The sequence below is a fragment of the Mus pahari genome, chromosome 17, assembly GCF_900095145.1.
Source record: "Mus pahari chromosome 17, PAHARI_EIJ_v1.1, whole genome shotgun sequence".
Classification (NCBI taxonomy): Eukaryota; Metazoa; Chordata; class Mammalia; order Rodentia; family Muridae; genus Mus; species Mus pahari.
Genome location: NC_034606.1, coordinates 64,266,601 through 64,288,991, shown reverse-complemented (window position 1 = coordinate 64,288,991; position 22,391 = coordinate 64,266,601). Strand labels below are relative to the sequence as shown.

Genomic DNA, 22,391 nt, shown 5'->3' with positions numbered 1-22,391 from the left:
ATGCAGTGACGTAGACTGTAGCTAGGTAGGTCCTCGGAATCCTCCAGCGATGGGCCGCGCGCCCCCTAGCGCCCGGAGCGGCCCTTTACAGGGTGATCCGGAAGATCCGACCTCAGGTAGGGATTGGACCAGCACTAGCGAGGCCACAGAATGGGAGTAGGGGGTGAGTGTGGGGCGGGGGAGGTGTGACTCGCTAATATTTCTGCCTTGTGCGCGACCTCCTCGTAGGCAGGCGACGTGACAGACCCTCTAAGAAGCGCTGGGAAGACTGGCTGGCAGCTTGGGTGGAGGAGGGGATACGAGGCACAAAACGGGACAGGGATGGGGGTGGGGGCTGTGAGCAGAGTGGACGCCAATGCTGATTGATGCCCAAGTGCGGCTGCTATTAAATAGGGATGATCTTTTTTCCCACTTCTTGTCTTACATTGAGTAAAACATGCATGCAGTGATACATGACCCCACACACTGCCACATAAACTCCCCCAACTCTTCCAGTTTCTGGAAAAACCACACTTTATTGGGTAGACAAGTGGCCTGACAGAAGGCCTCAGATTCACAGTTGACTGACTGAGCAAACATAGGTTAAGATGTTGGAATCTTTCTGCATCCCGCCCCAGTCTCCTGGGGAACAGCTCTGAATTGAGTCATGCGTGGGAGGGTTCGGGCCCAGTCAGGATCGATGACAGGGCTCCCCCTCTTCACCTTACCCGACAGCTCTGACCTTCACTGCTAAGACAGAATTCTTAAAGGCTAGGAGCAGAGAGGGGCCTGGCACCTTAGTGTGTTCGTTTAATATCAAGCTGGCCAGAGCCACGGTGTGCCAGTTGCTGCCACACACGAAATGGAGACCCCTGGTGGAGAGAGAAACCTCCCAGTTCCCAGGGGCTATTTATAGCTAGCGCTCCAGGCTGCTGATCTGTGACATTCTCCTGCTGCCACCCAACATTGGAACAGGGCCAGTGCAAAGCAGACTCCCATCCCCCTCTGACCTCCCTCACCCCCAGGGCAGGCTGTTTTCAATTGTCCTTCTGTCCCTCGAGTTCCCCAGCTCCTGATGTGTGTGGGTCCGATCTTGTTCCAAGGGCTGCTGGCCTTGGACTATCAAGACCCACCAACCCTTGTGGAAACCTACTGAACCTTTGAGCTGTTCCTTGGTTCTAAGCCTACAGATGCCAGGTGGCCTCCAGGCTGGGTGAGAATGGCTTGGGCAAGAGGAAAGGGCAGAGTCAAGAATATGGGCTGACAGCCCTGGGGAAGATAAGCTATGAATCCTACTTTCTGTTAGATGTGAAGTTGGTGGTGACTGCAGAGAGAAGCGGCCTTGTGTGGGGAGGACCCTGAGAAGAAAGGTATGAGATGCCTTTTTTAAAAGTGCCAGCAGTCGCAGTCCGAGGGGCTGGCTGACACTTCTCCCCGCTAGCCAGCCGGAGCTCCTGACTGGGGAGGTGGACAAATAGGAAGGTCAGGGGAGCCTGAGCCATCTGAGCCTGCTATGAAAAAAGTGTAGCTCTGTCAGCAGATTATGTTCCTGCTCCCCAAAAAGGGTGCTGGCAGCTGGGTGCAGGCAAGGGAGGGCTGGGAAAGGTCATACAGGGTGGGGAGGCCCTGACAAAGCTCCAGGAACCAGGAAGTCTCTGGGAAGAATGGAGAGCCCGGGGCCAGAGATGCCTGTGGAGAGCAACTCTTGTGCCAGAGTAGCCTGGGGGAAGGGGAAGAGAGGCTTCTGAGGAAGCAAGTGTTGCTAGGAGAAGTTAGAAGGGGGTTGTTTGAGAGCTTTGTATTTTGTTAGCAAACAGTGAGATCCTTGATGTTGCGTGGGGCCCGGCAGAGGTCAGCCAAAGGGTCTCTGGGGTCTGTGTCAGCTCAGGCATCCAGACCCTTTCCTTGGCAGCCTTTGCCCCATCTTTCCTGTGGCTAAAGTGCTTCTTCAGTCACTTAATGGGATTTGGGAGCATTTCCCAGTGTGTGTGTGTGAGGCAGCAACAGGCAGCCCTTGACTTGGCGCCTTCCCTTCCCCCAACCCCACCCCTAGAGCAGAAAGCACCGGGTCTTAGTTCTACACTTCCCAGAGGACAGCAAGGAAGTGTGAATTCTTCACAGAGCATCTCCAGGTGTGTAGGTGAGCCCGGCAGCCTCCTGTCCTCAGGGTCCTTCAGGGAGGACTCTGCTGGGTGGGGAGTCCTGAAGACCGTCCTGATGACAGGTGTCACAAGCTTGTCTCCGTTGGGGCAAAGGGGCTGCCTGTCCTGGGCCCTGGCCCCATTCACATGTGTTCTGGGTGGTTCTGTAGACAGCGGATGAATTCGCCCACTGGCTGGCCCTCATAGCACACTTTGTACACCGCAGTGAACAAGGGAAACCTAAAGAGAAAGAGCCTCGGTTAACTCCTTACCCACAGTCCACCCTCAACACCATGTGCTAGCTCACCACTTCCCTAGCCTCCCACCTTGGGAGTTCAGCTCTCAGTTGCTACCCACCAGGAATCTTAATTCCTGGCCCTGGGATTTGGGGTCAGGTTGCTATCCACCCTTGCCCTTAGCATACTGCACTTGCTTGACTGAGTCCCATGTGGGCTTTAAATATTTTTTGGTTTTTAACAAGTAGACCATTTAATTCTCTGAACCTCAGTGTCACCAGATGTAAAATGGGTCCAGTATGATAAAGTAGCAAAGATGTAGTTTATGTTCTATATGCTGGTGTACTATCATCCCTGCTTGGCTATTCCCTGTATCCAAAGCCATGAGCCAAGAAAGGGGAGGCCATGCAGAAGGGGCCAAGCAGCTAGTGGAAAGATCATAGACAGAGATATATGGCTGAAGATACTCTGCACCCCAGACGCTCTAAGCTCTCTCTGTCCATTGCATAGGTTGTGTGGGGTTCAAGAAGATGGGGAAAGGGGCGGCAACCAACCTGTGACTCCTCCCCCAAGGGCACTGGTAAACACTCACTTGTCCACAAGGCCCTTGCGTTGGAGAATGCTGTGCAGCTCCCGGGCTGTCTGGGGCCCCTGCAGCTTCTGCCCATTCAGCATCTCTTTCTCCAGCTGCTCAATGGACTGTGAAGAGGATGCCATGAGAAGGGAAGTGGGAGAGGGCGCTGTGTGAGCAGGAAAGTCCGGTGGGAAGTGGGATCTTGAGGGGGCGGAGGAGAAACGGCCCCTGTTCCAAACAATTTCTCCATCCCCGTGGTTGAACGTGGGACCTCAAGCGGACTCCGCATCGGTCCGTTTTGAGACAGCATCTAGCTGCCCGAACACCTGCCCGCACATCACCCCCCCCCCCACCTTGACATCTCCCTGCCTACCTTTCCGGTGCGAGCGAAGGCCTCTGCCACCTTGCGGTTCCGCCCCCCATAGCAGGTCGTGATGAGGTCTGCGACCCCGCAGCTCTCCAGGAAGGTGGCCGAGGACACAGTGCCGCTGCAGAAGAGTTTGGCGAAGGCGATCATCTCCATGAGCCCCAGCCGGATCACTGCCGCCTTGGTATTATCACCAAAGCCAAGCCCATCACAGAAGCCGGCCCCAACGGCCACTATGTTCTTTGAGGAGTAGAGACACAGGTGAGAAAGTCGCCTCTCCAGAGGCTCCACCTTCTGCACCTGCTCTGCTGCCTGTATCAGCCTCGGGAAACCCACCAATGAACTATGATGTGGCCTCCTCTTAAACCAAGGTCTCTGCCTCCTGCTTTCCCATGTGGTGTGTGCCTTCTCACACCCGCGAGTGTGTGCATGTGCGTGTGTGTGTGTATGTGTAGATACATCTGTGTGCTTAATATGTGTGGAAGTGATTGACATGGTTTTCCTCTCCACTGTTAATAATAATAATAATAATAATAATAATAATAATAATAATAATAATAATAATTTTCCAGACAGGGTCTCACCATATAACTTTAGCTGGCCTAGAAATCTCTGTGTAGACCAGGCCAGCCTCAAACTCACAGAGAACCACCTGCCTCCGCCTCCTACGTGATGGGATTAAAAGCATACCTCACCATGCCCAGAAAACCTTGGTTTTGAGATAGCATCTCTTGGTGAACCTGGAGCTCACTGGTTGAGCTTGACTGTGCAGCAGCCGTGGGACCCTCACCCCTCACTGTTGGAGTTACCACTGAGCCTAGCTCTTCAGCATGGGTTCTGGGGATCAAGTCCTCAGGCTTGTGTGACAAGCTCTTTACCAACAGAATCATCTCCCTAGCCTTGCTGGCCTTGAACTCAGAGATCTGCCTACCTCTGCCTTCTAAGTGCTGGGATGAAAGGAGTGTGCCGCCACCACCACCACCTGGCACCTTTTCTTAATTTCTATCTCATAGTTATCCTTGACATTCCCTGTGAGAGTCATTCTTCCCCCACCCCCTTTTTCTTTTCAGTGTCTCACTATGTAGTTCCTGACTGGCCACTAACTCATAGAGATCTGCCTTCCCCTCCTGAGTCCCCCGAGTGCTGGGATTAAAGGCACATGCCACCATAGTTCTGGTCATCTGTTCCCTGTACCCTGAACATCTTCTCTCCCATTAACCCTGACATCTCTTCACACTGAACCATCACATAGACTCAGGGCTACATACATCTCAGAGGTCTAAGGGGAGTGGAAGAAGGACCCGCTGCTGAACAGTTAAGAACCAGCAAGCCTGGATGCCCTGCTGTGTATGGGGCAGTGGCCATGCTGCCCAAGTGCCAGAGTTGGTTCCAGCCACCCGGAAGAGCTAAGCTGGGCCCGTTGGTGGGCTTCCCATTCCAAAGCCGTCTCCGTATCCTCTCACCTTCAAGGCCCCACAGATCTCCACCGTGTCTACCTCTTGTACCACAGTGATGCGAAAGTTGGGTGTCTGCATCAGGTCCTTCAGGAGCTGTCCCTGGGCCGGGTCCTTGCAGCCTAAAGTAGAGAAGGGGTGAAGCATGGAGGGACAACCTCTCATTTTGATCCTTAGGATGGTCTGTTCGTGCTCTTGCTGTGTTGCCTAGGCTGGCTCAGAACTCCTGGGCTTCAGTCCCCTGAGAAGCCGGGACAACAGGTGCATGGCACAAGTGACAACTCAACTGTCCCTCACACAAACAAGACTCAAGCCTTCAACTGTCCCTCACACGCTGGCCAAAACAAGACTCCCTGCCCCATCCCCGGATGTCCCACCCTTCCCTCCCCTCCCCTCCTCGCTGAGGCTTTCCTCTTTCCCTGCGCTGTAGAGGAAGAGACAGCCAAGGACTTGGGCAGCAGCTGGGGCTGCGTGGTGTGTACAGGAGTCTCACCGATGGTCGTCTCACAGAACTTCTCCTCAGCCACCTCGCTGGCAATGTTGGCCCCCATCAGCACGCTCATGGGAATGCCAAGGCGCTCCCCAATCACTTCAGAGATGAGCTTCAGCCCGTTGGGGCCTTCATCTACCCCCTGGGCAGAGGGTGGAGCTCAGGTAAGCTGTCCTTCAGGCCCATCTGTGCCCCTTTCCAGAGGTTCTGCCCCAATCCTACCCAGCCCAGACTTGCTGTGAGCATAGCGGACAGCAGTGACCAACCCATCTCAGCCAAGTCCCTCCCACACAGGGCTTATCCAGCCTACCTCTTAGGAGCACCGGACTGCTTACAGCCGCAAGGAACCCTCTAGACACCCCACTTCCTTTCTAAGACATCTGCCTTCAAAGCTATCTTGTCTTTGTCAAGTAACCCAGCAGCTAGCCCCCCTCTCCCTCTCCTTCTCCTTCTCTCTTTCTGTCTTTCTTTCTGCCTCCCTCCCCTTTCTGGGGGGATTGCTAGGGCTTGAACTCAGGACCTCATGCATGCTGGGCAAACTCTCTGCCTCTAAGATATACTTCAGCCCCAGCTGCTTTCTTTACTCTCTCCAAAGCCAATCCCTCCCATCTCTGCCTGGGTTCTCCGTCTCTGTATAGTCTTTCCTGAGCTCTTCTATCTACCCCCACACCCCACAACAGTTAGCTGCACCTCACCCCCAAACATGCCAAGGTGTCCCTGGTACCTTAATAAGAGATATGCCAATAGTATTGGCCTTCAAGTGGCCCTTGAGCTGGTCGCAGATCTTGCCAATGAACTGATGGGGTACCACAAATACCAGGACATCAGCACCTGTTGCAGCCTGGACCACGTCTGGGACAGCCACCTGGGAGGGAGAGCAGAAGCTCATGTGCCTGGTAGACCTCTCCTAGCCCCTGGCAAAATATCTCCGAGCCCTGGTTAGGGGAAGGAGGGTTTTTGAGACTTGAACTGGAACTATCAGAACTTCTGTGTCCCCTGTCCCCAGCTCTCCCGGGTCACTGGAACCATCAGAACTTCTGTGTCCCCTGTCCCCAGCTCTCCCGGGTCACTGGAACCATCAGAACTTCTGTGTCCCCTGTCCCCAGCTCTCCCGGGTCACTGGAACCATCAGAACTTCTGTGTCCCCTGTCCCCAGCTCTCCCGGGTCACTGGAACCATCAGAACTTCTGTGTCCCCTGTCCCCAGCTCTCCTGGATCACTGAAGCTTCCTAGAACACACCCGATTCCACACTGCCACACGCTTAGCCCTTGGCTATGGGTCAGTGAAGACTGCCAAAGGCAGCCTAGGCCTGGCAGGAGGAAGAGGCCAACTAAGATTGCATCACTGCTGCGTCTTAGGGGCCCTCACTTGGCAGTGGGAGCCCCGGTCTCCCTGCGGACTCCCTGTCCCCCCTTTCTAGGTGAGGAGAGAGCCATATGGATTTGACCAAAGACCAAAAGTCCAACGATCAGCCTTCAGATCTGCTAATAAGCAGTGAATGAGTAACAAGATTAGAGTTCAGGGCAGGCAGGAGAAGCTGGACCCCGAGTCCAGGAGCCTGAGAACCAGCCTTCGGTTACCATGGAGAGCCCTCTTTTTCCACCTAAGCACCTCTAAGGGGTAGTACATTTCAGATTCCGGAAAGAATCCAAAGGAGTAATATAGGGGCTTAATGGGGAGTACTCCAGGCCTAGAGCACCCCGCCTGCTGCTCCACCAGGCCAGCGGGCACCTACAGTGGCCTCCTCCCCTCTTCTGAAGTCACTTTTGAGTGTTGACTCTGACTCGAGCATCCCCCTTCCTTGCCTCTCTCTCTCCTCACATCGAGTTGGCACTCACCACATTGGGGGGCAGCTTGTGCCCTGGCAGGTATTTAACATTCTCGTGCTGCGTGTTGATGATCTCAGTTAGCTTTCTGCCCCCGATGTCTTCCTCAAACACCCACATGGTCACCCGTGGGTCAAAGTGTGCCAGCCGGCCTGCATTGCTACCCACAATCTTGGCAATGGCTGAGCCCCTGGAGGGAGAGGAAACACAGGAAAGTGGACTAGGGTGAGAGGGAGGAGGGGGTAGAGCCTCAAAAAGCTAGTTGGATTTTTTACCTCCTTCCTCTCATGTCACTCCGCCCCCCTACCCCCACCCTGGTTGCCTATGATGAATGTGTCTTCCACGGCTGGCAATAGAAGATTCAGTCTATCCAGTATTTGCTGCTGGGAGGTGGGCTAGCCTTCCTTACACCACGCAGGCAGGCAGCTTCTCAGGCAGGGAAGGCAACAGGACTCTGCTCACCTTCCTGTGGTGAACAGGTGCAGCTGCCCAGGCAGGCACAGCCGGGAGGCTGGGCACAGTCTGTCCTGTGCACCGTAAGCTCTGGAGACAGCAGCAGGAGTCCAGCCGGCTCCTGAGGGCATTTCCTACCCTCTGCCCGCTTCCTGCTCACCCAACCTCCCTCCGTGGAGCCCCTCAGCCCTCGGAGAACCCTTCCCTCCCCCCATGCCCTTCACAGAACCGCTCACCAGTTGCCGGAGCCTACAATGCAGACTTTCTTGCCAGCCATGGTGCTGCTTCTTGCTTCTCTGCCCCGGCGGGTGTGGGCTCCAGAGTATTTAACTCCACCACACGTGGGTGCAGCCAAGCTCCGCCCCTGAGGTGGCCCAGAGGCTGGCACCCAGGGACAGGGAGTCTGGCCGGCAGAAAGGGGAGTAAAGGGGACAGACAGGTGGGGAACAGGACTGAGGCTGAGGCCAGGCCAGCTTTTCCTCTCCGGTTCCCAGCTGACAGTGCTGGCTAGCTTCTTCCCTCGATTGGCCTCGGCTTGCTTAGTTCCCCACCTACGTCTTGAGTCTGGTCAAGAAATAGTCCCCTCCCCCCCCCCATGCCTTTAGTCTCCAGCACTGAAATAAACTGCAACTAACAGGGCTTGGCATGGTGGCTGGCATATGTCTTTAATCCCAGCGCTTGGGAAGCAGAGGCGAGAGGGTCTCGATGAGTTCCAGGCCGGTCTGGTCTACAGAGTGAGACTGTTTCAGAGAAAAAAAAAAAAAAAAGCACTAGCATCAGTGAGGACCGTGGGGATGTTTTCAAAGGCAGACACCTCATCTCATCGCTCTCGCTAGCTAGCACGTGCCTCCCCCAGATCCTCAACTGTTCCGGTTTCATTCCCATGATGGTAGCTCCACCACAGGCTCTGGGTGAGAGGCTCAAGGGATGTGAACACCTTCTAGGGAATAATACCACATACACGGTAAGGGGCTGCTTTGGTGTACATCCCCAACCAAGGGTTAAACTATCCCGGGAGAAACTGGACATAGTGATGCACGCCTTTAGTCCCAGCACTCAGAAGGCAGGGGTAGGTGGATCTCTGTGAGTTCAAGGCCAGCCTGGTCTACATACAGAGTGAGTTCCCAGATAGTGGGGGGTTACATAGAGAAACCCTGTCTTGGAAAACTAAAAAGAGCAAGGTTATCTTCGTTACTCCCAGGTCAGGGACCCACAGTGAGCCCCTTCACCTCAGATAATCTCCGTTTGAAGGTCTCTAAAGGGAAGGAAGGAAGGTCAAAGGCCACTGATGACACATGACCCACAGTCCTTCCAGGCTTCAGGAAGGGCAGAAGGTGGTGGCCAACACATGCTCCTGGATAAGCTTGATCTTCCTTCAATTTCTTCTCTCAGGCTCTGCCTATCTCACAGGGACCCTTGAGTTAAATAGCTGGTTTACAGACTCTGGACAGGACAAGAGGAAGCCAGAGTTACAACAGCAGCTTCTAAAACTCAAGGGTAGCCATGTCTCCGGAGCTCTGTGGTCTCTGGTGCTGGTGTGTGGCTTTGGGGGAGGGGAGAGAGCCCATATCCAGCAGTTTGGGTCCCACAGCACCCACAGACATCTGTTTGACTAAGAGGAGGAGCTCGGGTTTCCAAGCCACTCTGGAAAGCGCAGAGCAGGCTCCTCGCCCTCCAGTGCTGCACCTTGACCCACAGGGCAGGCGCCACTGTATGCTCATGTGCAGACCTCCTGGCTTGGCACACCACTAATGGAGTGTTGCCACCCCCCAGGCTACCCTTGGCCAGGGACAGTAATCAGCACTAGGTTAGAGTGTCACCAATGCCACCAGCGCCGAGGAGAAGTGGGTAGGAGGTCAAGACTAGAAGCATGCCTTTTTCTCAGATTGGGGATTACACAGAGGCAGCCTATCATGGTCTCGGGGCCAGGCAGTCTCTAATGATGGGGAGAATCACGAAATCAATCAGTAGCTAGTTGTTTTTCTTCTATCAGATTCTGCCTGATGCAGAGCTAGCCTCCCACAGACCACTCCTTTATCACACTGGCACGGAGATGAAGGCACCAATGCCAGGCTGCCAGCTGGGAGCACTGATTACGAGGGGTGGAAGAGAAAGGATGTTCCTGTTCCTGGCACATATGATAGGAACCCTAAAGAATGGGCATTTATGCTTGAAATGGATGCCTTGTTTTTACCCAACTACTCCCATCTCTCTTTGCCCCTACATCCTATTAGGTTGTGTAGAGAGACAAAGCATGTGGCCATCCACGCAGGAATAAAGGGCATGCTCGTTAACAGGAAGTTGTCTGTGCCACCAAAGCCTCTCCAAGAGCAGGCTGTGCGGTATCTGCTTGGAATTGATGATTCATCGGCCACTCATTACACGTGCAATTAGCCTGGGTAAAAACAGATGCCAGCTCAGCAACTCGATACCGGCTTTCTCCAGTCCCAGTTATTATACCTTTTTTTTAAACCCTCTCAACTCAGAGATGCCAGGATGTTCTAGATTGGCAGCAGACAGACACTACTACTCAGCGGACACCCTCAGTGGGTAAGATTTTATTCATTTTTGTGAAATAGGGTCTTTGTAATCCTGGCTGGCCTGGAACTCAGAGACCCTCTGCCTCCCTAGCGTGGAGATTAAAGTCGCGTCAACGTACTGATGGGTAAGATTTTTCAGCTGTGACTACAGGATGTGGCAGTGGCTCATCCACACCTTCCTGGACAAGAGTGCAGTAGGAGGTTGTGAGCCTCCTGGTGGAAGGAGGTAGAGCTGCAGGCATTGCCTGCTTTTCCCAAGGGGCATTGTTGATGTCTGAGAATCCAGACAGGCAGCCCTATCTACTCAACACAGACTAAAGTGGCCCATCCACACTGGGTTTAAAAACAGACTTCTTATACGGGGTGCTGTAACGGCACACATCTGTAATGTGTGGGGGGAAGGAGGCAGTTGCATAGTAAGTTTATGGTCAGCCTTGGACATATACACCAGAATACAACATTCAGGGCCGTACATGGAAGCTGAAAAAGCACGAGGTCGATCTGTTTGGTGGTTTGTGTGGGAAACAGATACCTGCCCTCACCGGGGCCTTGGCAACAGCTGGATGGGCATGCAACCTAGGGAGTACAGAGCCTAGTTTCATCAAGCTCAAGGGGCCCGCAGATGCCAAGGACAGCTTGTTCCAGCCAGCAAGTGACCTGGAGATTCCAAGGACGGACGAGGGAGACACCAGCAGTGCCACTGCCTTGTCTGTTCATGATGGAGGTGGGAGCAACTATCTCAAGGGCATTGCTGAGGTCACAAGCCTCTGATACGACCTAGAGTCCCCAGGGAAAAGACTCATTTCCCCAGACCCCCAGAGCCCAGTACAACTGGCAATCGTCAGTGTTCAAGAAACACCTCTCAAGTAAGAGAGCTCTGGGCAGCCTAACCCTGATGGCACTACAGTAGCGACCCCTCCAGACAGCAGGGATCCACAGTGACCCCTCCAGACAGCAGGGACCCACAGTGACCCCCCTCCAGACAGCAGGGACCCACAGTGACCCCCCTCCAGACAGCAGGGACCCACAGTGAACCCCCTCCAGACAGCAGGGACCCACAGTGACCCCTCCAGACAGCAGGGACCCATAGTGACCCCTCCAGACAGCAGGGACTCACAGTGACCCCTCCAGACAGCAGGGACCCACAGTGACCCCTCCAGACAGCAGGGACCCANGGGACCCATAGTGACCCCTCCAGACAGCAGGGACTCACAGTGACCCCTCCAGACAGCAGGGACCCACAGTGACCCCTCCAGACAGCAGGGACCCACAATGACCCCCTCCAGACAGCAGGGACCCATAGTGACCCGTCCAGTCAGCAGGGACCCGCAGTGACCCCTCCAGACAGCAGGGACCCGCTCTTCAGAAGTCTTTTATTAAAACTGGGTGACATCAGTAAGGAGACAGTACAAAAAAATTTTGGTCCATGAAAAACAAAACAAAACAAAACAAAACACAATCAGTTAATAAGAACAGTTATCACCAGGGACACTGTGGAGTGCTGAGTCTCCTCATTGCGCTTCCAGCCAGAAGCCAGGCTGGGGCTCAGCTGCCCCAGGGCTGTCCAGTGTCACTGTGGGAGGACTTTCCAAGGGGAGGGGTGGATATAGGACATGGAGAGGACAGGGAGAAGACTGCTGTCCCCAGTACAGAACAGGCAAGGAAGGGTGCAGGACACTGCTCGCAGGAGCCTGAGGTGGGGGTGGGGAAGCAGGGGCTTTGTCAGTTCTGTGGGTTCAGAGCCCATGCTCAACGGAATCCCCCTGTACCCAGCTGTCTCCCACCCTGCAGTGTTGTCTGCGAGCCTGGGACATGCTAACTCCGGGTGACAAACCTGGAAAAATCTGAGGCTTCCCTGGAAGATGCAAAAGCATCTGTCCCAAGGGGCCAAGACCACGTCCTGCTGCTCCCTGAGGGTCTGAAGCTTTGAGGGCGGGGGTGGGGAGTCACAAGCCATCTCAGACCTATTCTCCAGCCCTAGGCGCTTTTACTCCTCAGTGCCCGGGAAGCCACCAGTGGGTTTCAACTGGGCGGACATGGGACAGGAAGACAGGGATGGCCTAGGGCTTTACCCGTTTGATTTCAGGCCTGTTTCTCCATTTACAGGAGGGGGCAGGGTGGAGTGAATGAACAAGTCACTCCTCTAACAGCAGGAAGGAACAGTCTCTGCTGGGAATGACAAGGAAAGGCAAGGTCCCCAACCCAAATGCCTGGGTTAGGGCAGGTGTGGGGAAATCCTAAACTGGGCGGCTACGGGAGTGTGTGGGAGGGAGCAACAGTTCAAAACACACTCCAATACTGACATGGACCCCACTAAGGGGTCAGACAGCACTGAGACAGCAGGTTAAGTCCAGAGGGCAGGGACCAACCTGGGGCTCAGTGAAGCCCGAGAGCCCAGGCTCCTTTACTGCCAGAGGGCAAGAGGTAAAGGAGACTCGGCTCCAGCCTGTGGAGGGAAGGGAAGAAGTGGGGCTACCAGGAGGGCCAAGGTCAGCTAGCTTACAGACTGCCCTAGGCCTGAGGCTCAGAGGGGGACAGCTCCCAGGGCCTAGGTCTCCTGGCAAGGGCAGGGCCAGTGTAGCTGGTCTCCCTGAAGGCCACCTGACCTCAGGAGCCCCCACTCAGAGCACTGGTTTCCACTGTGGTTCTCTAACACTATCTAGAGGTCCTATGTAGGATAGGGAGGTAGAGGCACACAGGAGCCTGGTGGGGAGCTAGGGTACAGGGGGGCTGGGGTACAGGACGGGATAACAGGTGACTGTGAGACAGAAATGTGACACCCTCTTCATTGTGACACTGTCCTGGAGCCAAGTCTCCTGGAATGTCTCAAGCAAGACCAAGACAGGTACACTGAGGCAGGCAGCACAGGGCCCAAGGAATCGGTGCAGCCACGCTAGGGTGGGAGAGGCCCTATGTGTTGCGGATTCCCAGGGCTTGCTCTAACTCTTGCCGCCTCTGCTGCACCTGCAGAGAAAACGGGGATGCAAGCTGGAGACACCAAGGCTGGCGCCAGCCCTGACACCACTCCTCCTGCCTTGTGTCACCTCCCTTGGGCGCCCGCCCCAGACACACCACCAACCTTGGAGTAGAAGTATCGGCACACAGCCTCCTGGGCCCAGGGCTGGAAGTAGAACTCAGCTCGACGCTCCTCTTCCGGGTTTCCCACCACATCAGTCATCGTCTGGCGGGGGGGTGGGGGTGGGGGGGGAATCGGGAGGACAGGACAACATGGTTCCCGCTCTCACTGCTGCTCTCAGTTGGACTGTACCCCTTGCCTGCCCCCAGCCCCTGCCAAAGATGCTCAAGTTCTAATTCCCCAGTACCTGTGAATGTGACCTGATATGGAAATAGGGTCTTTGCAGATGGTCAAGTTAAGATGAGCTCACTGGGATTGGCCCTAATCCAGTATAACTGGTGTCCTTACGAAGAAGGGAAATGTAGACAGAGACATACACAGACACAATGTGAAGACACACGAAGACAGCAAGCCTGAGCCGAGGGACACCCAGGGTCACCAGAAGCTGGCAGAGAGCACAGCAGAGACCAACCCTGTCACTTTCATCCTGGACTTCCAGTCCCCACCACTGGGAGACAATCCCCATCGCTCAAGCTACCCAGTTTGGGTCAAGTTTCTTCAAAAAACCCAGCAGGCCCAAAAAAAGGTGATACCCCAAGTCACGTGACCCAAGCACCCACTAAGTCACTGCCTCGTGCCCTTTCTGCTGCGCTGGCCACAGTAGTCACGGCACACCACACCAAGCACCTGGGCTGTGACCCCCAGGCACATGTTCCTGTCTAGGCCTAGGATGCTCTTCTCCTGGGAAGTATCTCCAACTAGCTTCAGTCACACTAGCCTGTGTTTTCCCAGTGGCACACATCTGGGGGAGAGCAGAACCCAGATCCTCAGTTCTAGTCCCAACAGCTGGAGTCCAGAGAAGACCTGGGGAAGTATGGACTATGTCCCAGATGGCCTGCTTCTACTTCCTTTATCAACTACAAAACGGACCCTGAGATGTACTAAAAAAAAAAAAAAAACCAACAAAATGGTGGTCCCTCACTTCTTCCCCCAGCTTTCTGCACAGGAGTAAAGCGACCACACGCTGCACTCCCTAAGTCCCTCTGGGCCTTTCTCAGGCTCTTACCTTGAGGTCCCTGCACTGGGACTGAAGCCAATCATTGATGAAACCCTGAGGGTCTCGGGCAAAGCTCAACATGAACTCCCGCTGGGTCTTCAGCTGGTTGATGGTCTCTATCGTCTCATGGATCTGAAAGGAAGAAGGATGCTCCATGTTCAAGCCAGGGAAGCTCTAAGGTAAAGGCAGACCCAGGCTGGCCCTGCTGGGCTCTGCCCAGAGTCCACTGGGTGTAAGAGCTCCTGTAGCCCCCTGGCACCCTTCAGAAAGCAGTGTGCTTGCTTCTACCCAGGCAAGGGAAGTTGTGCTTTCAGTGTCTCCAACAGGCACCACCACAGCGGCACCACCACAGCGGCACCACCACAGCGGTGCACTCTGACCATCTGCCACCTTCCAACAGACCCACGTGCTCTCTCGGCATCTCAAGACACCTGCGGCTGAAATCTCCCAAACTAAAGTGGTTACCCTTCCTCTAACATCTCCTCCCCCTCCTCCTCTTCTCAATCTTAGTGCAGACAACTCTCCACCCAAGGCAGGCCTCCTCTCAGTCACATTCCTTTACTGTGGCACTCAAATCAGAACTCTAGGACCTTGACCTATCTCACACAGATGGTCAGTCTGGTCTCTGAAGTGGACCTGCTCCAGATGCTCCTCATCAACTCTCTCCACCTACCTGCTAATGCAAAGAGTATCAGAACCTCCATGAAGAAGGTTTGCACGTGCTTTTCCCATATCAAAGCTTTACAACCAGGCTCCTCCTGCCCCAGTGACACCCTGGCACCTTGTGTCACATTCAGCCAGAGAGCTCTGTACTTCTCATGCTGGTTTTGAGGTCATCTGGCCAGGAACTCGTTATGTACACAAGACTGGCCCTGAACTTGTGATGCACCTGCAGCCTCTGCTGCCAAGCGCTGGGGTTACAGGAGGGAAGCACCATGCCTTCCTTTGCTTCTTTCGTGGATACCCCAGGCTGATGAAAGGGAGCCTTAGCTTTCCGCACACCCCTCCTCCTCTCTCCCCCTCCTCTCTCCCCCCTTCTCTCTCACCCTCCCTCCCTCTCTCTCTGGACTGTTCTCTGCCCCCCATACCCCAAACCCCACTGTGCTGCTTCTCCATCTGTTCACTTCCACCTTACCCTTCGGAATTTAGTTGAGGTGCCTACTCCCCCAGGACAGCCCATACGTTACCTCTGGTGGTCACAAGGCACTCTGGCTTTGCCTACGGCAACTCTGCCTACAGTGTTAACAGCATCAATGGTGGCAGCAGGAAAAGCGGGAAGAGTGGGAAGAGCTTCCGCTACTGCCTTACTGGGCTAGGTACAGGTCCAGGTCTTTAAAAACATGGGTCTCATTTCATGCACAGAGTCCGCCATGGCTCCTCTCTATAACCCCACCACTGCTGAACATGATGTAGGAGAATCATCGTGTGTTTGAGGCCAGCCTAGTCTACAAGGGAGAGATGGACTCAAAATGGTAAAACCAAAAACAAAATGAGCCCAGCACTCGGGAGGCAAAGGCAGGCGGATTTCTGAGTTCAAGGCCAGCCTGGTCTACAGAGTGAGTTCCAGGACAGCCAGGGCTAAACAGAGAAACCCTGTCTCGAAAAACCAAAAAAAAAAAAAAAGGCAGTGAGGAGCTATGATAGAGGGGTGGGACGGAAACCCCTACCTTGTTGTCTAGAGTAGCGATCTCCTGCTGGCTGGCAGTGGACAACAGGAAAGAGTTCATCTGGGTCTTCAAAGTGTCATCCACTTCCACGTCAATGTCATAGCACGCTGTCTTTTTCTGGTCATTTGGGTCAACACTGGGGAGGAAAGCAACAGAGTTCAGTAAATGGCTTTTTTCTGAGACCTACTTGCCAACGTCAGAAAGATGGTCCAGGGATGAGGGGGAAAGGAAGCAACTGCAAAAGGTCAAAGGGCACAGCAGAGACGCTCTACATCTTCCTTCTGAGAGGTGTATGGAGCTGTATCTCCAGATGTCTATACTTCATTTTTGGGGCCAGTTCTCTCCATCTATCACATGGGTTCCTGGGTTGACAGCAGATTGCCAGGCCAGGCAGCTAGAGCCTTTAACCTGCCGAACCATCCTGCTGGTCTGAGCCTGGTTTTAAGAAAGTCATAAAATTCAAGTAGCACCAAAGGCATTTTGTGAAAAGTTTTTTTTTTTTTTTTTTTTTTTTTTTTTTTTTTTTNAGACAGGGTTTCTCTGTGTAGCCTTGGCTGTCCTGGAACTCACGCTGTAGACCAGGCTGCCCTCGAACTCAGAAATCCGCCTGCCTCTGCCTCCCGAGGGCTGGGATTACAGGCGTGGCCACCACGCCCGGCCTGTGAAAAAATTTAAGAGCAGGAGTCCCAGCCCTCGGCAGGCAGAGGCAGGCGGGTTTCTGAGTTCGAGGCCAGCCTGGTCTGCAGCGTGAGTTCCAGGACAGCCAGGGCTACATAGAGATCCTGCCGGGGAAAAAAACACAAAAAAACAAAAACCAGCAACCAAAGGAGTCCAGCTTCTGTGGACTCGATGTACAAGCTATAGAGCAACTTCAGGGTGAGGGGCTTAGGGACTAAGGAAACTCGGGCCTCTGGGGTCACAGGGGACAGGAAGGCCAGGGGCTGATACCTGGCAGACGCACGGCTCTTTGTCTCCCCGATTATGAGAAAACAAAGCATGAGCTGGAGTCTGACTGGTCTGTCTTAAAAAGGTGGCTGCTGACTCCTGCCACAGTGGGAGCTGGTAACTAGCTCCCAAGGGGAAGTGGGGCCCTACTATGACAGTGTTGGCTCATGTCCAGCCAGTAACACTCTAGCATGGGACAGAGAGAAGAGTGCGCCACCACACCAGCCACCAGTCACCTTCAGGGAGTACAGCCCGCACAGGTGAGCAGAGTAACAGGCAAGCACAAATTGGTGTCGCCGTCAGTTTCAATACAGTAAGAGCTTATGTAATTTAAAGAGAAACAGAGCAGGCACATCTAACGAGGCCCCGGCAGCCTGACAATGGGCCGTGCAAGCTGGTCTGCAGGCGGGCTCCAGCACACAGCACACGCTCTCCTGATGATGTCTGCTGCAGGTGGGCTCCAGCACACAGCACACGCTCACCTGATGACGTGATTAATGATGATGGGCTCTGGTGGCATAAGCAAGGCGTGGAGCCGCTGAGGGATCTCTGAGAACTTCATCCGCTGAGATTCAAAGATCTGAGGGGGGAGGGGGGAGGCTACAAATCGGCACTTTCAGTGCAATCAGACTCCCAAAATAGAATGTACCCTTTGCATACCTGTTGGAGGTACTTGTCACAGATAACAAACTCTCGCTCATGAGGGTCCTGGAGCTTGTGTGTTTTAATATACTGCCACAGTGCTTGGATGATCACTGGACGTGTCTGGGTATGGATGCCCAAGAGCCGAGCCAGGCGAGGGTCTAATTTAAACTGGGGGGGCTGCAGAGAACCAAGAGTATAGATGAAGCTAAGGAGCTGGCTGCATGTGTCTTTGGGGTGCTTAAGTACAGCAACACATTCAATCTAACAAACACTGGCAAATCTGGATGGCAAAGCTACAGAGGATGGAAAGACTCGCTTGCTGTCGCTATAGACTTCGACCCTTCTGAGTAAGACACTCATGCAGTATGGCCATGAAAGCTGGACTCCTTCACACCTCCACAGAGTACCTGGTAATCCAGCATCAGCAGGACTGTACACCGTACATTCACATCTCCTGGTCGCTTCACCTGGAAGCCATCGGTCTCCTGGGTAGTGGCGGTCCTGTGCCACTACAGAGAGGAAGGTGTCAGGGCGTACTCTTCCAGAGGAAGAGCTGGGGTGGGAGGGAAGAGCGTCTGTAATAACTGAACATTTAACTTTGATTACTGAGGCTTCTGGGGAAGAGCAACAGCTCAAGGCATCTCTAAAAACACATATGGCTTTGGAATTATTGTCTCTGTAAAGCAGAACCTTCTAATCCTGTTTGAAATGCCTGCGTTTAAAAAGTGTTGAATTCCCAGTGATAGTGTTACCCCCCAAATGAATTTTATACATGGAACAGAAACCTAAGCTTTAATTTACTGAGGGCTAGCTGTCTAGGAGTCTACGACATACTACATTTAGTATGTTACAGAGCTAGAACTTGAGCTGACTCTAGGCCATAGGCCTAGCTACTCTATGCTACTGCTATGAAATCAAGCACTTTACAGATTTCTACCAACTCTGTGACTTACTTCCCATGTCTCTTAGTGGCTGAAGTTAGGGGGCTGCAGCTACAGTGGTAAAGAAAGGGGCAGGTTAAGTTCACAGGGAACACTAGACCACTCTAGTTTATGTCCCCACAACACTGTTGCCAACAGCTAACACAGTCTTCGAAACATTGTACAACCAGGTGTTGTTAAGTATTTCTGCTATCTGAAGAATAAATCTAAAGGATCAGGGATCAAAAGGAAGATACATATCAGTAACCCAAACTAGTACTCTATTAGTCAACCAGTTAACTACAGAAACTGCTATCAAGAAAATAAAACACGTCACTAACTACAGCCCGCCAATACTTAAAGGAAGATGCAGAGACAGCTGAAAGCTTAAGAGGACTCAACTCTACCAAAATTTCTTTGGGGGCAGTAGTCAGGACAGCAAGAGCGGGTCAAATCAGTTAGCAAGAGCTCCTGGGTCCCAGCGCAGTACAGCTAGCGCCGTCTAGAGGTCAATGTGCGAACCTGGGCTAATCATCCCCTGACAAAGTTAAGGCCTGGAAGGCAGAACTACTCACTTCTACCAGATGGTTGTCTGGGCCATAGAGGTCTTTGTCCAGTTCGATCACCAAGGACTTAAAAAAGGAAGAGAACTTTCTCTTTTGCTTGGTGGCGTCATATTTGGACAAGGCCGCCTAGAGAAGAGATGGGGAGTGGGTGGAGTGTGTTGTTACACAAGGCTAGAAAGAAGTCCTCAGGAAGGAGTTCCTTAAGAAGCAATTTCTAACTCCACTGGGGAAATATCTTCTGGTTATGGCCAGGCGGCCACTGAGTCAGCCCTGGCCACAGCAGTGCACTAACAAGGGCATGCTCTCTGACTTCCCACTGTGAAGGAGGCAAGTTAAGCCCGACCGTTACCATAACAAAGCACACTGGAACAGAGAAGAGCCTGGCAGCAGAGGGCAAATGAATCACAGGCAAAAGGCAGTGGAACAAAACCTGCCTTTATCTGGACAGAACACATGATCAGCAAACAGCCCGACTACCCACAGGAGGCTCTGGTTCTCCAGCAAAAGTGCACTCGAACGAGCTCACTTGCACAGCTAAAAATAGTGCCAGAGCGCAAAGCACTGGGTGAACAAGAGCTGCTGGGCAGAGAGTTTGGGGGTGCTCATTGGTCTGATGATCCCCTTGGAACAACAGAGAGCCAAGCCTTTGGGGAACTCTCACACTTACAACTGTGATACCTCCAAGGAAAGCTGGGAACACAGAAATAACCTCAAGGACTTAAGCGAGGAAACATGGCCTCAAAGGCTAAGCACAGATGGGTGGCGGGCAGGAGGGGATGGGGGACCACTGAGATCATCCACTGATGCTGCTAAATCCAAAGGGCAGCAGTGGCAGAGCAAAGTAAACAGCAAGCCAGACCCCAGGACAAAACCCATGCAGCTGAGAGAGCAGACACAAAGGACCATTGTCCTTGTTTGCAGGAACACAGCACCCCCCCCCCCAGCCCCTTCCAGGAAGCTCCCAGCAGGAGCGGTGAACTGCAGTCAGGTTTCCTGCTGAGCACACAGCGCTGAGCACACAGCACCCACCGCGCCATCCCTGCAGCTCCCTCCCTGAGCACCAACCACAGTGGACCTTGAACTCACGTCCTCCAGGAGCCGGCCTTCTACCCGGAGCTCCCAGGAAGCCACAGTCCCTTCCCCATCCTCCGCATCCGACTTAGCCGGATTGAACGTGTTAGAAATGAAAATTCGCAGCTTCCGTTTTTGCTGAGGAAGGCAGAAACAGGATTGACGGTGGAGCTTCAGTAGTAAAGGTTCCCTAAAACTCCCAAGTGACCCCTCACAGGCTGGCTGGCTACCCAAGTGACCCCTCACAGGCTGGCTGACTACCCAAGTGACCCCTCACAGGCTGGCTGGCTACCCAAGTGACTCCTCACAGGCTGGCTGGCTACCCAAGTGACTCCTCACAGGCTGGCTGGCTACGGGGGATAAAGACTCTACTTGGAAGTGTACAGGCCCCGACCTGAGCCTGAGTGTAAGTGAATGCACCAGGGGACTAGGGAGACAAAATCATGCAAAGTGGCAGGTTCCCAAGGTAGCGAGTGGTTACAGCAAAATGCGAGGACAGGTCTATTTCTGGCGCTAGAGCCCTGGAAAGCTCCCCCGCCCCTTTCCCTGCCAGCTGTTAGACTCCTATGCTCCTAATGTAATTCCTGGTTTGTAGGCGGAAGGGGAAGATGCAATTTAAATGCCACAGAGAGCTGTGCTGTGCCTTTGATTTTCCATCCTGAGCCCGAGAGAGACCTGGGTCCCCTCCCTTGACCCTCAGCCTGGTGCTGTCCTGTTACCTTGATGGGACGTTTCAAGGCCTCCTGGATATCTAGCCGCTTCCTCATAATAGTCTGGTCCAGTTTCCTTTCAAAAGCCAGGAGATCCATGTAGGCCTGTGATTCTGGTACCAATTCCCGAATCTTAGGAACAGAGAGACAGAGATAGGATTGGGGCAGCCCTCAAGTTGACCACCTCTATCCTCAAAGTCACTACCCCTTCCAGGAGACCTCTAGGACTGCACTCACCCTTTGAGGTAGGATTTTGTCAGCCATCTTCTTTTTCTTTGCACTGTTCAGAACAAATACTGTTATCAGGTTGGGGTAGGAACTAGTCAGAACACGAGCCGCGTTGTGAGCACTTTCGTTTATGGAACAGCCAAGGCCTACGAAACGACTCTCCATTTAAAGATGCGACCTCTCCCTTGACCACCAAAACTCCACTTCATCATGAGGCCTTCAAGAGGGTCAGTCCCTGCAGCATCATGTGGCGCCACAGCTGACTTCCTGGCTCAGTGTGCCCACCACCAGCATCCCCAGAGGCCTCCCTCCCCCCATACCCTTCCTTCCTTCACCCCAGGAGTCATCTTACTTGTGATTCCGATTTTGGACCGCCTGCTGCTGGACCTGCTGAATCTGTTGAGGCACAGGTCTCTTGCGGGACTGGTCCATCCCTGACTGGGCCAGGCCAGGTCGGACTGAAGGGTTCCCCCCATAGCCAGGAGGTCCCATGGAAGGTCCCTGAGGTGTCATTCGGCTACCTGGCAGCATACCTGGTCTCTACAGAAGGGAGAGGATCCAGAGATGTCATGCTTTTCCTTGCTAGCCCCAGCAAGAAAAGAAAAATGGTGGCAGCCTGGATTTCAGGAGTGGGTTAGGGCTGGGGGGTGGGGGGGGGGCGACGACAAGAAGACAGTCCTTTGCCTCTTTGAAATATGGTCACTGGACCTTCTTCAGTGATTTCATAGAATATAGTCTAAAAACTAGATTATACTCAATTTTCCTGGTCTAGGCTGGATCTGACTCACCAGACATGTCTAGTCAGTCCTACATATCTTTTTTACTAGCTACTGTCTCCTCTAAAGCTGACCTCAATTTGCAGCTATAATAGCCGGGGTATTCCTGGGGACACGGGGGTTGCCCACTCCCCTCTGCATTCCATGACCATCCCAGGGCCCACTTCGCCCACCCTGGTTCCACACTCACTCCTCACACGGAAACAATGCCGCGGGGAGCAGGTAAGGATGCTAACCTCCCCCCCACCCCCACTCTTCCTCCGCTCTGCTTCCCCCACCTCCACTCCGGGCCCGAGCCCCTCCCTAGGGAGTCCCTCCCACTTCTCCCTCACCCCTGTCAGTCCTCCGCCCTCTCTCGGCCCCGCCCCCGGCCCGCGCGCCCCTCCTCCTGTCCCACTCACCGGATAGGCCGCCCCGGGCATCGGAGAGCGGTACAGCCCTTGACCCGGCGCCGGGCCCATTCGCACGGGAGGCCCGGGAGTTCCGCCCGGGCCCAGAGCAGCCGCCACGCCCGCTCCTCCTGAGGCTCCCGCGCCGCCGCTCGGAGCCACAGACTGGAAACCCGCCCGGGCCGCCATCTTCCCGGAGCCGCCGCCGCAGCTGCACAAAGAACCGGAACCGGAACTCCCCCCGCCCCCCGCACGCCCCCCGAGCGCCTGGGCTGTTTGT

General features: G+C 54.0%; 2 protein-coding genes across 2 annotated transcripts; both read right to left on the bottom strand.

Moving 5' to 3' along the window:
* Positions 1-495: 495 nt before the first annotated feature.
* Positions 496-7,921, bottom strand: Gpd1 (glycerol-3-phosphate dehydrogenase 1). Its single transcript, XM_021216989.2, has 8 exons — positions 7,758-7,921; positions 7,081-7,258; positions 5,966-6,106; positions 5,245-5,383; positions 4,761-4,873; positions 3,304-3,537; positions 2,949-3,055; positions 496-2,360 (listed from the first exon to the last, which is right to left on the bottom strand). Exons 1-8 carry the CDS (start codon positions 7,796-7,798, stop codon positions 2,264-2,266), a joined length of 1,050 nt encoding a protein of 349 aa, XP_021072648.1. The 5' UTR covers positions 7,799-7,921; the 3' UTR covers positions 496-2,263.
* Positions 7,922-11,420: 3,499 nt separating this feature from the next.
* On the bottom strand, positions 11,421-22,391 carry Smarcd1 (SWI/SNF related, matrix associated, actin dependent regulator of chromatin, subfamily d, member 1). The gene is made up of 13 exons (XM_021216783.2): positions 22,124-22,391; positions 21,299-21,486; positions 20,956-20,998; positions 20,728-20,850; positions 20,024-20,146; positions 18,947-19,063; positions 17,859-17,960; positions 17,467-17,628; positions 17,289-17,386; positions 15,862-15,997; positions 14,204-14,326; positions 13,141-13,242; positions 11,421-13,025 (listed from the first exon to the last, which is right to left on the bottom strand). Exons 1-13 carry the CDS (start codon positions 22,298-22,300, stop codon positions 12,972-12,974), a joined length of 1,548 nt encoding a protein of 515 aa, XP_021072442.1. The 5' UTR covers positions 22,301-22,391; the 3' UTR covers positions 11,421-12,971.